At 38.9% G+C, this 18,179-nt stretch overlaps 2 protein-coding genes and 1 long non-coding RNA gene across 3 annotated transcripts; 1 reads left to right on the top strand and 2 right to left on the bottom strand.

Annotated features, from left to right (window-relative positions):
• Nucleotides 1-10,360: 10,360 nt before the first annotated feature.
• On the bottom strand, nt 10,361-11,171 carry LOC149092060 (uncharacterized). Its single transcript, XR_016196235.1, has 2 exons — nt 10,727-11,171; nt 10,361-10,651 (listed from the first exon to the last, which is right to left on the bottom strand). It is a non-coding gene; the product is annotated as an uncharacterized LOC149092060 (long non-coding RNA).
• Nucleotides 11,172-12,221: 1,050 nt separating this feature from the next.
• On the bottom strand, nt 12,222-13,034 carry LOC108654502 (uncharacterized). The gene is made up of 3 exons (XM_089256661.1): nt 12,833-13,034; nt 12,511-12,776; nt 12,222-12,432 (listed from the first exon to the last, which is right to left on the bottom strand). The coding sequence occupies exons 1-3, from the start codon at nt 12,959-12,961 to the stop codon at nt 12,360-12,362; spliced, it is 468 nt and encodes a 155-aa protein (XP_089112787.1). The 5' UTR covers nt 12,962-13,034; the 3' UTR covers nt 12,222-12,359.
• A 710-nt stretch (nt 13,035-13,744) lies between these two features.
• LOC108654311 (aminopeptidase N) lies at nt 13,745-17,981 on the top strand. The gene is made up of 6 exons (XM_018105511.3): nt 13,745-14,326; nt 15,227-15,385; nt 15,452-15,926; nt 15,989-16,227; nt 16,299-17,553; nt 17,612-17,981. Exons 1-6 carry the CDS (start codon nt 13,812-13,814, stop codon nt 17,900-17,902), a joined length of 2,934 nt encoding a protein of 977 aa, XP_017961000.1. The 5' UTR covers nt 13,745-13,811; the 3' UTR covers nt 17,903-17,981.
• The last annotated feature ends 198 nt before the right edge of the window (nt 17,982-18,179 follow it).

Genomic DNA, 18,179 nt, shown 5'->3' with positions numbered 1-18,179 from the left:
CTAAGTATTCACTGTAATCGTATAGATCCGAGATAAACAATATAACGTAGAAATATTCACGGCTTTTGGGTATATGACAGATCAAGACAAGTCTCTCTTCAACAAATTTATAGCCAAAAAACTCATTGAGTTATTTTTGATACTATTGATTATTTAGCCGACAATGATTTATATATAAACTAAGGGGAAAAAAAAAAACGTACCTTTTCCCTGGAGACTAATTTTATTTTATTTAATTTTTTTATATTTGTCCATGATATCTAATACATTTATACATATACACATATAAACATTGAATAATAATTTTACATAATCAAAGTCTGTCTCTTGACATTTACAAAGAATATTTTAATTTTTTTTGATGATAGATTTTTGATTTTTGATGATGATTTTTTCATGATAGAGCATTATGCAGTCAGTAGCTTCCGACTGACATTCTAGCTTCGTTTGCTTTAAATCTTGAAACTTTTCTTTTATTTTTCTTTGGCGAAACTTTTTATGTACATCGCATATAACAAGCTGCTGGCTGCTTTGACCACTCTACAGGGTATACGAAAGCTAAATACATTTGCCTAGAACATTCTTCTCCAACCTTTTCCTATATATGTATATATATATATTTGTTTGCCTTAATTGACTTTGGCACTGACTGTGTTGGATTAAATGATTTTTTTCGATTTTTAATTTAAAAAGAAGTAAAGGAAAATCAAAGGCAAACAAAAAGAGACAGAGAAACCTGTAAGGGATAACTGGAACTGTCATTTACACGCCAATGGCGGCAACAATTGAAATTGAATGCCAATTTTATTGGCGTGCAACTAGTTGGCTGGGCTGTCAGTGCAGTGCGCCGATATAATAATTCAGCTGGCCAAAGTGAATGCTGAAGCAGCAAAAGAAATTGGACTATACTCTATTCGGTTTTTTCTTCTTTTCTTCTTTTTCGGTAAATTCCATTCTATTTTATACCAAATTTTATTTTCAAAAGTTTGCAAGCAACGCCTGTGGCACGTGCTGACTGTTTGTCTGTCTCTCTGTCTGTCTGTCTCTATGTCGTAGTCAACTGTAAAGGAAAAGCAGCGGAAGAAGCGTTTGCGCGCCATGCAACATCCGCATCAACAGCGTACTGTCGTTGTCGCCATTCTCATGATGAAAATATAATTAAAGTTTATGACAGTTATCTTCCAGCAACAACAATGACTGACACTTGAAGCTGTGCCAGAGTGTGTGTGCGTGTGCGTGTGTGTGCGTGTGTGTGATTAATGACAACGCTTTCGCTCTAAAAGTATTCCAACAGCTGGCGCCACTGCAAATAAATGGCCAGCAGCTGCCCGACAATACATCGATTTCCATATCCAGATCGAAACGTGCTAGCTGAGCCAATAATGAGCTGTTAAACACGTAATGAGAAGCAACTGGTTCCCCCTCTCCGCCTTGATGAGCGCCATTCAGTCGTGCCGCAAATCTGCAATTTATTGTCATCTGTTTGCGGCAGAGATGAGCGCGTGATGTAACCTGTCAAACAGCACTCAATTTACATATTTTATTCATATTATTGTGAATAATATATAAATGGAAATTATTATTATTTTTGTATTTTTTATTTTATTTTTTTTTTATGCAACCATTTTTATGCTTTTTATTCGCATTTATTTTTTTAACAGAGGTTTTCTTTTGTTTATAATTCTTGGCTGTTGAGTATTTTCTGTGTTTTTATTTTTATTTATTGATAAATTTATTTTTTTTTAATTATGATTTTCAAGTAAATTGTGGGGCGAATATCTTGATTTAACTTTACTTCAAATCCATTTCTAACAAAATATTATTCAAATACTACGTTCATTTTCTCCCGTTTTATGCAGCTCGCGCCAGCTAATGTGAGTCTATTTGAAAACTGTTGAGGTGTAATCATGTTTCACCGAAATGTGGCATATGCCATGGATGGCGGCACCTGAAAATTTCAGTTTGCAATTCACAAATTGATTTTAGACAGCAGAGATTGCCCTGCTCCCTTTTCCTCTCTCTCTTCCTCTCTCTCTGTCCGTCTCTTTCGCCCAAAGGCAAATTGAACTAGTTAAACGGGTAATTAGAGTTGACAGGCGACCGCAGTTGCATACAAGCGGAAGCCCAGATGCCACTGCTGCTTTTGCCACATTTTCCATTAATTGCGTGGCGTAACGTTGCTTTGATAAATGCAGCTAACGGATTACAGCGCACCGTGTGGAAAAGACAGAAACAGCGAGAGGGAGGTACTGGGAAAGGCAGTGCGTGGGTGAGGGGTGATGGGAGGAAGGGGGAAGGAAGTGGGAGAGAGCGTTACGCATGCAGGTGTCTGGTTACTTACGGTTTATGCTGGCAGCAACTGAGCCGAACGGCTTATAATCATGCCACACATGTGTGTATTTGTGGGTGCCGTGTGTGTGTCCTGGCCACATGCTTGTTGCATACTGTTTGCTGCTCTGACAACTTGTGACAGTTTGCAGCTGTAAAGTTTGCCGACGTCCAGGCAACATCCGATTGTTAAAGCAGGCCAGTTGCCTGTTGAGCTGAGAACTGGAACAAATGCAGAGAGCCTTGTTGTTGTATAAACAGCTTATTCAAGTTAATTATAATATGTTTAATTAATCAACGACAATGGTGCATCTATGACTGCATAACTCGTACTATATGTACTCATAAAAGCTATTCTTTATCTCTCTATTTACTTTCCATTCAACGTCTTTGAGTTTCAAGATCTACCAAAATATCGATCTACTTCTCTTCTGTTGTTTTATGTCTCTCACCTGTTGCATAACTCTTGCCAAATGTGTTTATCATGAAAATTGTATAACGTGCAGCTTTAACTGCAACAGTTTTTTATTTTTATTATTTTTTCCCTTGCAAACCGGCACAAAATAATTTTATTAAAGCTGGCAAATAAATTTGGGCACACGCTGCGTATGCTCAATGCGCCAGTCTGTCGACGTCTTCAGCACGTAAATGTATATGTATATGTATATCTGTGTGCGTGTGCGCTCGTACATTCAAGTGTATATGTGTCTCTGTATTGTCGCCGAGCTTTGACTTGCTTTTGGCATAGGCTTTGACAAGAAAATCCTTTTATACCATATTGAGGTTCGCTGTTGTTATAGTTGTTGTTGTTGTTGTGGCTGTGAATATTATTGCGGTTGCTGGTGCTGAAGCCTTTGGTTGTTTAGCAGTTGCTTTGTTGCGTTATGTTTTGTTATGCTCTGTGGCGTTGAGTTGCCTCAAGCACAATTATGCTCAAATATTTATGAAGCAGAAAAGTGTTGCACAACACTCGCAGGTTAATAAAGAAGAAAAGCAGACAATGCGACTTTTTCAAAAGCGAAAAATCACAGACTGACTATGGACAACAATTGACAAGCCACTGAAAGCTGGCTAGCAATTAAAACTTGTATCTATCAGCATTAGGCTCTGCGATGAAAGAACTTGCTTCCTAGCTCTTAGCAAATATTGATTGAGCTCCATGACAAGAGCTTTGACAAACACTTTGATTGATTTTCGATTTATTGAAGATGAAATACATTTTCAGCTGGGAGCTTGACAGGCAATGAAATCTTTAAGGAACTACTCTTGGGTCTTTAAATGCGCGAATTTACTTGTTAACTCTTGGTAAATATTGACAAGAAGTTTGACAAGCGCATGGATTGATATTCGGTTTCTTAATATTAAGCAAATAATCAACTTAAAGTTTATAAGCAATGAAATCTTTAATCTTTTACGTAGTATGTAGCTCTGCAATGGGAAAACCCAGTTTTACACGCCTTAAATATTTATGGAGTTCAATACCAACAGGAACTTTAACAAACAATTTGATTGATTCTCGATTTACTTAACTTCCATGATACAACTTAAAGTTGCGTCGTTCTCAATTGACATGAAGATTTTGAATGATTTTTTATTAATTTTCTCAATTAAAATTTTGTTTAATTTATTAAACCAAATCTTTGCTGTTTTGATTAGCTTTAATTAACTGTAAATATATAAAAATTTTACTTAAATTGGAAATTAATTTATTTCAGTCTGAAATCCCAATTTTTTTACAGCTTGCTTCAAGCTAGCTTTTACATGACATTCTGCTCAGCCTCTGGCTGTCTGCCCCCTGGCACTTTTGGCTCTGATTTGTGCAACATTTTTGATGCGCTCCGCAAAAGTTTTTTAGTGAATTGTGCAGCACTGCAAATCAAACCTGACAACTGGCAACGGAAACGGCAGCACAATCAAATCATAGTGGAAAACTAAAAATAGAAGAGAGTTGCGAAAATAGATAGAAAATGTTTAGCATGTTGTCTGTTTGTTTCGATGGCAACCCAAGCGAATTCCCAAAGGTCAAACTACTTTTGCTCAAACTGTCGCTGGCAACTGGCAAACTGAATGAAATGTTTACGACAAGCGCAAAAAGTTGTTAACGCTGTTGGCGCTGCAGCAAACATTGGCCAAAATACACACGCACACACACAAAAGAGGGCGTGGCTTTTGTATGTGTTTGTGCGTGCGTGCGTGCGTGATACAAAACCAAAATCACGAAAGCTCTTCAAAGCGGCTTTTTGTGTGCCGCATGCATAAATTTTTGTTTGGCACACGGGGCGTATGCGTAACAAGCACTTTTGGCCCGAGCACTTGAAGTACACACACACATACACACACACGTACACTTAACGGCTGGTCCATGGCCCAACAAAAGGCTGTTACTACACGCTTCACATTGTCATTGCGGGCCAATTCAATTAACACAACAAGTTAACAAAAAATAAACAAAAGGCGAAAAAAAAGCAAGCAAAAGCTCAACAAGCCAAAGTGACCAAGTCAAGGCGCAACTGCTTAATGGCTCATTAAATTGAATGTGGCGCCGAAATGGGCGCTGTGAATAAGCTCCCCTGCTATACATATGCAAATTTCTGTAGTACATGCATTTTAAGTGGCCCGAATCCAATTAAAAACTCTTCAAGCTGGCCAAATTAAATTGCATTCAAAGTTCGAGCCGAGAAAGCAAATAAATTTAACTTCCATTTACCTTTGGGTCATGTTTTAATGCACTTATTTCGTAATACTTTGCCCAGCTTTTGGCCGTCGTCTTTTTATTGAACATCAAAGCCAGAAGTCTGATAAAAGTAAATGTGAGCGCATGCAAAATTTATATTATAATTGCTGCCGGTGTAAAGCCGAGAGTGCTGGACGCAAGCATATTCTGTTGTGCGAATTCAGGTAAAAAAAACTTGAGTTTAAATATGTATTTTATGGTAGTTGAGAAGAGTGAGCGTCGAGGGTTTCTATGCTGCTTAGAGCACCAACTAAAGTTTTGGATACAACTTTTTTTTTTAAATTTATTTATACAAATTTTTTCTTTATTTTTAAGTAAATAAATAAATAATTGATAATTTTTAAGTATTTATTTTTATTTATATTTTTTTTTTTAATATCATATAGCTTAACTATTTTTTTAAACATTATTTACTATTATTTTTTTTTTTTTATAATTTTTCTATAAATAAATATGTATATAAATTGCACATTTGCCAAACAATTTTTATAGAACTTTCATATAAATATTTATTTATTTTTTACTATAAAATCTACTATATGCGCTATATCTATAGGAGATTCCAGCTATAACGACGCTCAAGGAACCGCAATAGCCATGCAAACGCTATAAGCAGAGTCGCTATAGCCGGATACCTCTGTATACGTATGTTATACATATATGTTATACATAGTGGCCTATGATAGGCATACTCATATATACCTGACCCTTACATCAGTTATATTCCCATTTTCTTTGCTCTCTCATAGGCAGAAACGCGAATAGCCCAATCAAACCTCCTTCACTTGAGTTTGCCGTCCACAGGGTATTCAAAAGGAAATCTCAGAGGCGCTTTCGATTGGAAAAAGAAAAAGGGAAAGCGCATGGCCGTACAAGTACTTATATGCCATATAATGAGTTTCGTTTGAATGCTCAAAGCCATTCGCTGTCCAGGCCAAAGCCGCAGCTGGCAAACAAAGCGACAACCGTTGACACTTTGCCCTGTGTAGCTATGTGTGTGTGTCAGTGTGTGTGCGTGTGTTTTTGCAAGCATGTTGCCAGTCTGCTGTTGAAAGTCTCATAATGGTGATGGACATTCGCTTTGATTTGCTGGCGCTATGCTGTGTGGCGTCCTCTCTTTGTTTTTAGCCCCGCAAAAGCCGCATAATGAGTTGCCATTTGATGTCCCATGTGTGGCTGAAAGGCCTAGTCTTATATCTGACTTAATCTCGCTCGTGCTAGGCTTTTTTCCCGCTTTTTTGCAGCAGCTTTTTGTGTTTAAGCTGCGGTTCGGTAAGCCCCATTGACACGGCTTTTGGCAACGTGACGTTTAAAATCAATTTTTGTGGCAAACCACACAGAATGTGGCTAAAAAAAAAAGAAAAAAAACCAAAGGAAACGGTTCAACAAACTCCGGCTTGTTGTTGCTTTGCGTCGACTGTTGTCAAGTCCAATGGGCGAGCCAGAACTTGGGCGTGTGCAAATATAAACAGACTTTTTTCCTATATGCACACACACACATACACTCATACATACACACACACACATACACTCAGGCAGATGCTCAGTTTGCTTTTAAGCATTTTGTCATTTATTTTGTAAAAATTTTGTTTTGCTCTTTTTTGTTTTGGTTTTTTTTTTTGTTGAACCAACAGCTTTTGTGGTTTGGGCTTTGTTATGAAGGTCATTGCTGATAAGCCAGCCAAGCATAACAAATTTAAATACACTCTGCATTCCGCACTCTGCACGCTGCACGCTGCCCGGTTCATTGCACTGCGAACGCTTCCTGCTTCTGACCAGGCGGAAGCTAAAGTTCATTTGGGTCATGTTGACATTGCCGGGCCGGAGTCCGGGCACAGACCATGGCACTGGCAACAAGTAGTCGTACGTTGGCTTCCCAACTTCAATTACAAGACAACTATCAGAAGATCAAATGCACTCTATGTGATAGGGGCAGCAAAATATGTTGAGAGAAGTTAATATTTGTCAACTGTTAAAATTTATTTTAATAATATTTATATAAATTATCTTTAAGCTTTACTTTGTCTCAACTAAGTAAGGTTTATGTCAAAGCTAGTTTATATAAATTATAATTTAAGCTATTCGTTATTTTACTCTAATTTAAAATTGAATGATTTAGTTTGATATTGAATCTAGCATGAAGCCAATAATAACCTCTTTTCGTTTGATTATAAATTTTCAGACATATGTCTTAGCTGCGTTACATGTTAGCTACTATAGCTAGCATGCCATCAATTAGAGCTGCAGACAGACTCGGCTCACTTGCCGAGCAACTGCAATTAAACAGTTTTTCAAATGGCAAAAGGGAAATTGCGCGCACTTACTAAGCAAAGTTCTTGCATCAAATTGTAGCCGGCTGCCACCTGACGTCAATGGGCAAAAAGTTTCATTTGGGTTGCTTGGGCTGTACGGCGCACGAAATTATTCATTCGACATTTAAGTGTCTGCCGCTGAGAGCTAAACGTAAAAGTTTTATGCACCGGCGCACACATAAGCCACAAGAGTAACGAAAATTGAGGAAAAACATACTACGCTCACACAGCAACTGTCAAATGCAATACCCAATAAAATGTGGGAGGGTGTAGGTGTGTGTGTGGAGGCGGGGGAGCACTTCCCCCACACATGACAAATTGCACGCATCTCACTTTTTTCACTGCATACTTTAAGGCGAATCGCTTAAGCGTATGAAATTCAACTCGACGCGATTGTGCATATGGAATTTTGATGGGCCGACGCAATCGATATTCGATGTAGAAGCTTTGCCGTGAAAAGTGATTTCCCGGTTTGCTCGCCCGCCTGCCAAAATAAAAATGTCATTCTAAAAAAAACAACAACAACAACCTGTTTACATGGTTTTCTCTTATCGCGCGCTATGATGCGACTCGGCGCTGGCAGCGGGTGGAAGGAGTTTTCAGTGCATGTCGGATGTGTTCAACACTTCCGCAGATTTTATGTCTTCCTCAAGCTCCGAAAATAAGCAGAAAATAATAATAAGTCGAGTAAAGAGCACAGCTCCTTAGTATCCAAGACACTAAATTGAGGCACGTGCTCAGCCCGAGGCTGTCGGCCACGAACTGCTGTTTTATTTACCTTAGTGGCCCACGACCTTCTCGCCTCCCCACCCCTCCCCTTAGTGGGAGCGGCCCACAATTTAGCTATGAATGCGATTTCTATGCAAATGCGGCGTATGTGCACGACCAACACGTGCAGCTACATAAAATAAAATATTGCCAAAACATCATTTATTTATGTACAAGCGAATTCTATGAGCGCCACGCCAACTGTAAAATGAAATTTTAATACTCCATTTTATTATAGTTTTTTGGCTTTGAAAATACATAAGTTGGACTCGATATTGAACCAAAGCTTTTTTTATGTAATATTTTATTTACTCAAATGGTTTTCGGTGTGCCTTTCAATTTATAAATAAATAAAAGCAAATGTATTTAAGTTAAGAAAAACGTTTGTTCAAGCATGGAATATTTTCAGATGAGAGAAAATTTTCCAATTTAAGATCTTGAGTTTGAGCAACTCGTTAGATTTTGAAGATGGATGTAGGAAATTTTTCAAAGAACAATTTTCTTAAACCTATGCTAGTAATAAAATTGCTACTAAAGGTAATACAAAGAGATATAAATAGTAAAATACAAATGATAATACAATCACTGATAATAATACAAAATTTATATATAAATATATTAATCATAATGCACTTATGTATAATAATTAAAAAAAATTAAAATAAATAATAATAAAAATAATAATAAAAAAAATTAAATTATATATAATAATATTAATATTACTCTCCATACATGCAAGTAATAATGATAATGAGAGAATGATAATTATAATGAGATTTACCTTACTACCCCCTATTTATCCTATTTACCCTGTTTGATGCTCGGCTAATTATTAATGGCAGCTTTCGATAGATTTGTCATTTAATCAAGCTTCGCATATTACAGCTGTAATAACAACAAAACACCTGCAATTTATTGTAATACTGAATAAGCCGATATAGAGCACAATAGAATCAACTAACACATGAACAACAACAACAGCAGCAGCAACAACAACAACAACAACAATCGCGACACCAACAGCGACAACAAAACGAAACAATTGTTGTCTAAATTCATTGTGTTGGCTGTGTTTGGTTTGGCGCGAAAAATGGATCACTCGAGATAGTAAATGTGTGTGTGTGTGTGTAAGGGCGAGCATTGTATAGTGTATGTGTCAATGCATGTGTATGCATATAAAAATTTACATGACGATTCTGGCGGAAATACTGTTGTATTGTAGTTGTATAAGCGAGTGTGCTGCATGTGTGTGTGAGTGTGTTAACTCAAGTACACACACACACACACACACACATTCACACACAGCTGCCATTTGATTGTGCTTCATTTCACATTACTGTCAATGGGTGTTTGATGGGCGTGTCAGTTGATACAGTTTATTAATGCCAGTCGACTGAATGCTGACAACAACAAAATTTAAGGCAGACAGAACGAGAGAGAGGGAGAGAGAGAGAGAGAGAGAGAGAGAGAGAGAGAGAGAGATGGCAGGGGGAGAGGGGTGAGACTGAGTGAGACAGTACATATTGATGATGCTGCCACTTTAGTATTATTTTCTCACAAATCAAGTGCATGCCATTAATGTCTATGTCTTTATTGCAAAAGAAAGCTTCGCTCTTCAAGTTGTTTGATTGAGTGCTGAGCAACTGTTTTCATCGATGAGATTTATTTTCAGCTAGTTTCACGGTCTTCACTTGGCACTTTAAACACACATTTTAGCTAGTGTTAAGCATTGCTTTGTATACCTCTAATTTTGATAGAGAGTACATACACGTGGTATATAGGCTGTCGTTGCCATTGACTCGATTTTCTTTTTAAAAACTTAAAAGAGACAAAAGAGGCAGGCAGAACGAGAGAGAAGGATGATGTAGATATAGAGTAATGTTACTAAAGAGTACATAAAAGATACCTCGATATACCTATCGGCTTTTGTTGCCATTACCTCGAGCTTCTTCTTAGTTAACTTTGAAATTTACTGAAAAGTTATCGCTAAATAATCAACTTATTCAATTTAGCTTGCTATGGAGCATATTTTCATAATGAAACCATGTGAATCCTTTAGACTTCGCCTTTTGTCCCCACTAATATATTTGCTCGTAAGGCATATATTGGTTGAGTGCTATGGTAAGACAGGAGCACAAGAGAAGACCCAGAAACGGCGACAGTTCCATTGCGATATAGATAGTGATCAAATAAAAATAGCGAATTTATAGTCCTCTTTTATATAGAACATACATATGTTTCAGTTATATTTATTGAAAGCACATATTGCTAGAATAACAATTGCCGGCTAAGTGGCAAAAATGCGATGACTATAGTCAATTATGGGCGGACTTTGCCACACGCTCTGCACGGTGTCGACGGCCACTTGATTGCGCCAATCTCCGATTCCCTTGAATAGATTTAGAAACATGGTGGTGAAGAGCGTCACATCTTCCGGATTAACCGAGGCCGTATTCGGTTTTGGCGATATCAGCGGCAACTTGACCGCCGTGGCATTGAGCGGCAGAGCCTGTTGAATGGGAACAAACAAAAAACTGTTGAATCAATCAAGTCAATCAGCTGGTGCAATCCGAATGTCACTTACAACTGCATTTAGGAGTGGCAGCAGCATTAATATCAACAGCATCGGCATCATTTTTCCCAGTCCTGATGTCGCGTCTCTTGCTACTCCTGAAGTGAACTGAAGTGGCCAGTGGAGTGAAGCTTGATTTTAAGAGCAGTTTGCTTGAGCATTTTTAGTCAGTTGACCCCGGGGCCTTAATTAATTGGCAGGTTTGTAACTCGTTTGACATGACTCTCTATTTGCTATTTGCCCCAGTCAAGCAGTTGGCAACATTTGTGTCAAGAGTTCGAGATAATTGAATATTCTCCTCGGTGAAATTACTGGGCAAATATTTAAACTCAGCAGAACGAAACGAAGCGGGCACAGATAACATTGTGTAGATATTAATCAATGTTGGACTGATGCTTGACCTTAAGATTGCCAGGTGACTCGATTGCGAGTGTACACCAGTACAAGGTCTATTGGAACTGTTTCGACTCTCGCCCCTACAACTGATACTGCGTATATGATACAGTTAATCAATTTCCGTTGAACTCTGTAATTTCGCACAGAAATGATAGGCTCGGCACAGCTCTGTATATTTAGAAAATTTTAAATTTGGGAATTTCTAAAAAAGTAGAAAAAATTATATGGAACTTATTGGAAATTTTCGCTATATACTGTAGTGTAATACAATATATATGCATCTACTATTGAATTCCCCGTTGAGCGTTTATATGCGGGCTATGTCTGATTGGACCGCAGAGCAATTGAGTTCAAATTTAACATTATTCAGTTATTTACATAAATAAAATATTTATATTTTCTTGTGGTGTTTTATAAAATTTATCTAATGATGTGTTCTGCTTATGAATAACAACTTCATGAAAACCAGATTAATAGGCTATATATTCATTTATTTTTGCATATAATACAAAAATATATTATAGATTCTAACGTATAAAATATTTTTGAGGCTTTTGATATATTTATATTAATTTATATTATATTTTTTTATATATTTATTTTATCTATATACAATATGTAATTATGCCCTTGTGTATTTCATGATTTAATGTTGACTGTATATATATTTCAGTGGAAGCATGCCAATCGAGAAATACTACCAAGTATAGTGTAAAGAGCTCTTACTTAAGCTATCGGAGACTTGTAATTTTCAAATTATCATTGTCAAATGAAATCAAGACGGAATACATATATAGAATATAAGTCTACGTCCATTGTGAACGTGATAATCAGTATGAGCATTGCTGCCATAACTTTGGGGATAGACTAAAATAAGTAACCGTTATTGTAAATTTTTTAGTAGGTTTTTTTAAGTTTTAATAAGTATTATGCCGTCGTTAGCGCCCGATGAACTTTTTATATTTTAGCAAACTATATTTCTCCAGTTGCTAATCGTTATAACTAATTTTACCATTTTTCTTAGAACTAAAAACATGTTTAATTTTTTAGCGAAACTAATTCCATTGAAGTGTAGAAAGAATGAATGAATTTTGCACAATGCAATATTCCCTTTACACTTTCATCAAAGATCATAGAATGAATTGTTGTTTATTCAAATGAAATATTCATTTTAATACATTGTCTGTGCATATACAAAGCTATATATATACATATATAAATAAGTGATTTATTGCGTCAGATTGCTCCATTAAGTGACGCACTTATGGAGATAGGTGTGACAGCGTTTTTTGCAGCATTGACGGCTTTCTGAGCACTGAAAAAAAGTTTTTGTGTACAGATGTTATATATAAACAAATGAGGGGAAAGTTAGTGAGTTAGTGAGTCGACAATCCACTTACGGGTTGGCCGATGGACAGACAGCCGTCACTGCTTGGAGGATTGGTGAATCAAGAGCATTGCCCACTTTCTCCGTTGGTTGGATCTTGTATATTTCAAGATCATTTTGTACACTATTGGGATGGAAATTGGGTCGCAACCAATCAGCAAGATAATCAAAACCCGTTGGACTGTCTTTGTTATTGTACAATATCTGTGGGACCCTGGGAGCGCACTTGTAGAGATAAGTCATGCACCTGCCAGAGCAACATTGCCGATGCGTTTGACACTAAAATTCTCATAAATGTTTATCAATATTATTATAACATATATTTCAATACTCACATAATCCCCATTCCTAGCGCAACTGGAGACTTGCGCATAGCTCATAGCACAAATGCCGAGCAAAACACATAATAACAACAGCTGAGAGCAGCGGTAAGTAGACATTGTCACGTTAAGAGAGCGAAACATGGACTGAACAGCTCGTTTGTGCAACTCGACGCTAAATGTCGGCACATATCGCCGTCTATAGCCAGAAGTTGATCGTGCACTAAGCAGCGAAGCTGGCGAGCGTCGAATCGTGTCGAATCGATCGAAAAATAAGTTATTTTCATACAAATTGCTTCATATAGGGGCCATGCACTGCTAAAAATATAGTATAGCAAAAGGAAATACCTTCTTAAGTATGATTAATAAAAAATAATGTTAACTAAAACTAAAGTGTAATACCCATTTCAACAACATCAGCTTTAACTAATAATTTCGCAGAGTGTAGTCTCTGTATTTAATATATATATTTAAAACAATTCTATATAAGAATAATAATTGTATATAATAAATATAAATGTTAAATGGGGTGAAATAATACCAACAACAACGTTAACTAACAATTTCGCAGAGTGTAGTCTCTGTATATAAAAATGATCAGAACATTCTGTATAAGAAGAATCAGCAAAAATTATCAACATTAGCTTTAAATAACAAAATTCTATCGGAATTGTATTTGGTAAACATAGTTATTAAATTTAAACAGATATCTGCTATTAGCTTTAACTAAGAATTTCGCTGAGTGTAGATCAATCTCTGTAAAAGAGAATTTCAGGAGAAACAGGATTGTGCACTGACCTGTCTCAAGTGCAAGCGCGAGAGCACAGTTTCACCTCGAAGCGTATAAGAGGCGCTGGCTACGCTCTTATACGTCGATCATCAATCAGCTCTTATCTTATCAGCGTAGGCTTTAAATGCTTTTAATTCAGTAACGACAAAAGTTTAGTCGAGTTTCGGTAGCCAACGTGTACGTTCGCATAATCACATTGCCGTAATGCTTACGACGTGTTTGGTAGTTTTGCTGCTTGCATCGGCGTCGTGCTTGTCGCAGGGGGCTGAGGTAGTGGCGCCTGAAGAGCGTCACCTGTTGCCGGCGCGCTCGCTGCGACTGCCCAACGACACATATCCGCTGAGCTATCAGCTGCACATTGGCACCAACATACATCTCGGGGAATGGCGCTTTGCCGGAAACGCCACCATAGACATTGAGATTAGGCGGTCGACGAACGAGATTGTGGTCCATGCCAAGAACTTGAGCGATATTCAGATAACATTGCGACTGCTAGACAACGCCAGGCCCGAGGAGCTGGGGGAACTTGTGGATGATATTACATACACGTATGATCCGTATGCCACATTCCTTATCGTCCATCCGCGTGTCGACTATCAGGCCTTCGAAGCCGGACAGCGATATCGACTGCAGATCACCTACACAGGTCTGATGAGCACGCGGCCCAAGGGCCTCTACTGGATGGCCTATGAGGAGGAACCTCCCAGCAATCGCACTGTGTGAGTAAACGTAGTTCCGGTTTGATAAGCTACGATCAGGCTTAGTTAATTAATTACAAATAATATATATAATATATTATATTCATATATTAGAGTATTGCTTCTATAGCAACGCGCGCATGCTCGGCTGTTATACAATCAAAGCACTTAATTGAAACGATAATAATGTACGCATAATCAAGTCCAGTTAACTTTTGATTTTTTTCTTGGTTTAATTAGCTCTCACTTTTCATACCCCTTTAAAAACAAAAGTCTTATCAAACGCTGCAGGAATATAAACAGATGCAAAGATCTTAGTGCAAAAAAAATATATATAATATAATCAAATAAAGATAAAATATTGTTAGAAGACTTTGCATTCATAGAGCTATGAATATTAGATTTTGCCTTTAATATAAAATGAGCAATAAATTCTCAAGAATTGCCAAATCTCTTCAGTTAGTCACTTAAGATCTGTTTACAGGGTAGCTGTCTGGACAGACGCTCTTATCTAGAGCATACTCACTTCTTGATACTGCGTCAAGCGTGGCCTTATCGATGTTAGAGTACTCGTATTCGTTATGCTCGTCATTCATGTTGCATGTAAACAAACAGTCTAACCGAATGGTTTCATCATAAAGGGGCATGACTGTGACCATAACAAACAGCGGCAGGGCCTTATCGACGATGACAGCTGTACGCCAGTGCCGCCGATAAAGAGTTCACAAAAAAAGTGTATATATAATATTAATATATAGACATACATATATATTGGCGCATTATTATTATTATTTTTTTTTTTGTTGCTCTCTCAACGAATCGTCGTTTGTTTTGATTTGATTTATTACAAATTGAGAAAATTTTTTGAAAAGCTTTAAGATCAAAGAGCTTGAAAACTCTAACTCAACTAATTATTTACAGCTATGTGGCGGCCACTCAATCGGAGCCGACATTTGCACGGCTAATCATGCCGTGCTATGATGAGCCAGCGTTCAAGTCAAACTATAGCATACGGTTGACGCACAGCAGCAGCCTGACGGCCATTTCGAATATGCCAGTGAAGGAGCTGGTTAATCATGGGTGAGCTCTGCTTTGATCGAGTTCCAATTCTGTAACGTAGCTATAATGCGGTTTTATTGAGTGCAGCGAGCTGACTACAACCACTTTCCAGACTACACCGCCCATGTCCACGTATTTGGTGGCATTTGTCATATCCAATTTTGATCACATCTCGGAGACATATCGAGGTGTTACACAGTCGATCTATTCGTCGCCCACCAGCAAGGACAAGGGTCGCTCCGCTTTGAAGAATGTTGTGCTCACCGTGGCAGCTCTTGAGGATTACTTTGGCGTTAGCTACATGCTGCCCAAGTTGGATCACGTGGCGCTGAAGAAGAACCAAGGTGCTGCCATGGAGAATTGGGGTCTGATCACATTCAGGGACGATAGCCTCTTGTCGCAAGACGATGAGGACAGGCATAAGGCATTGAAGCACAAAGTGATGCAGAATCATGAGATATCGCATCAGTGGTTCGGCAATCTGGTATCGCCGAAATGGTGGTCCTACGTCTGGATGAACGAGGGTCTGGCCACCTACTTTTCCTACGTCATCACGGACCTGGTAAGCAACCGAAAATGTTACTAATTATGTGTAGAGTAAAGCTATAGACATCTCTTCGATAGCTTCATCCCGAGGACAGTGTGATGGAAATATTCAACAGTGACGAAGCCGTGCACGCTTATAGCTACAGCAGCTTCTTCGATGTGCGTCCAATGACTTATTATGTGGAGACCGAGAGCGAGATTATGAAAGTCTTTGATATTATAAGCTATAAGCGTGCCGCCTGCGTCATCAAGATGTTTCATCACGCCTTCCACCAGAAGACCTTTGTGCAGGGCATTAATCGTTATCTGAAGACATTGTAAGTCCCGGATGGGAGCCACTGAACTGATCAATTTCAATTGATGTGCCATAAGTTTAACGCTCTTCCAGCCAATACAGCGTCGTCAGCGAGTTGGATCTGTTCGATTCAATCCAAGTGGCTGTCTTGGAGAATCCACTATTCCAGCACCAGCACTGGAAGCATCAAGTCCGTCACATTATGCTATCCTGGACGCATAGCGAATGGCTGCCAATTGTCTCGGTCATACGGAACTATGAAAACAACACAATCACGCTGAGACAACGTTCCATACACTCCAAGACCGAGCACTGGTGGATCCCATTGAACTTTGCCACCACCCAATCGCCCAGCTTTGAGCAGACCCACGTCGAATTCTTCATGCCACCCGTAATGGAGCACACCGTGACTGTGGAGGAGCTGCGACTGCAGTTGGGCGGCCGCGACTGGCTGATTGTCAACAAGCAGCAGACGGGCTTCTATCATGTGCTCTACGATACGGACAATCTGCACGCCATTGCCCGCCAGCTGCAGAGCAATCATTCGGTTATACATGCCATGAATCGGGCAGCGCTCTTCCAGGATCTGGCGCCATTGATCGAACGTAACGAATTCGAATCGGTGGATGTGCTCTTTGAGCTGTTCAAGTACTTGGAGTTCGAGGACGATCTAACACCCTGGAGTCAAGTAGCCAATACCATTGCGTTTTTCGACAACAATCTCTATGGCACCACCGCCCATTCGCTGTTCAGGCAGTATGCGCGTCGCCTGGTTACGCCCACATTTCTGCGTCTTTTTCACAAGGATAAGACAGAGGTGGTCACCATGGATATACTGGTTCGTACGGATATCCTGAACATGGCCTGCCGTGTGGACTTGCCGGAGTGTCTCGACTACACGCATCGACTGGTGCTCGAGTACGTCTTCAAGAACATCAACTTTGAGAGCGACTATCCGGACTATTATGCCATACACGATACCATTCTGTGCATGGGCGTGCGACAGTTGAGCGACGAAGAGTTTCAAAAGCTCATCGATTTATTGATTGTGGCGGACTTAAATACCGCCATGCACGACGATTTGATTTACGCGCTGCGCTGCACGCGAAACCATCGCCGCATGCATCACTATCTGAATGTGTTGGTGGGCGAGAACTTTACCTATAACTTGCTGAATGAGCGGGAATCCATGTTTTATCTAGCCTATGTGTTCAAATCGAATGTGGCATCACGCTCGACTATCTGGCACTTCATCGATCAACACTATAAGCAGCTCGCCCGATCGCCCCACTTTGTGACGCTCTTTAATGATATTGCCGAATTTGTGCAGGAGCGTCAAAGGCCCTACGTAAGTTTATACTTAAAATAATACATTCAGCCTTATTAACAGCTCTTTTACCTTTCAGTTCGTCACACTGCATCGAAATATTGATACGTATATGCGGGCTGAGCATTTGAGCTCCAAAGAACCTTTAATATCGGTAGACTCGCGACGAGTGGGCAAAAAGATCCGTAATGGCGAGGAGTTTCTGGATAAATTCGAGCACCAAATACATAACTGGCTGCTCAAGGAACTGTCTCCAGCTGGCAGCGATGACACCTATGCGGCCTCCTTCAGCGTGGGCAACGGCTCTGCTCGGCCCACAAGTCTACTGAGCACGGCTGGCAGCATTGTGCGCAGCGCGATCGGCGTATAGCTGAGGTTTTAGCACTTGTATTAAGCATAATATCTAAGTCGAAAGTTAACTAAAATAAATTGACCTAAGTAGAACAATATTTCAAATGAAAATTACTAGTAATGTCAACAGTAATGATACGCCTTATTTTTTTGGCCTCATATGTGAGTTTTATTGAGATGATTCTTCTCTACTCATCTAGTCAGTCTTTTATATATTACATTAATTTTTTTTTAGTCTTCACCTTCAGTTTATGGATGCCTGTGTATGTATGTGTGTTATATCTTTTGATCTCTCT

The sequence above is a fragment of the Drosophila navojoa genome, chromosome 2 (genome assembly GCF_054131105.1).
Source record: "Drosophila navojoa isolate 15081-1374.11 chromosome 2, UAZ_NAV_1.0, whole genome shotgun sequence".
Classification (NCBI taxonomy): Eukaryota; Metazoa; Arthropoda; class Insecta; order Diptera; family Drosophilidae; genus Drosophila; species Drosophila navojoa.
The sequence above is the reverse complement of the archived record's forward strand: the minus strand, read 5'-3'. Positions and strand labels throughout refer to the sequence as shown.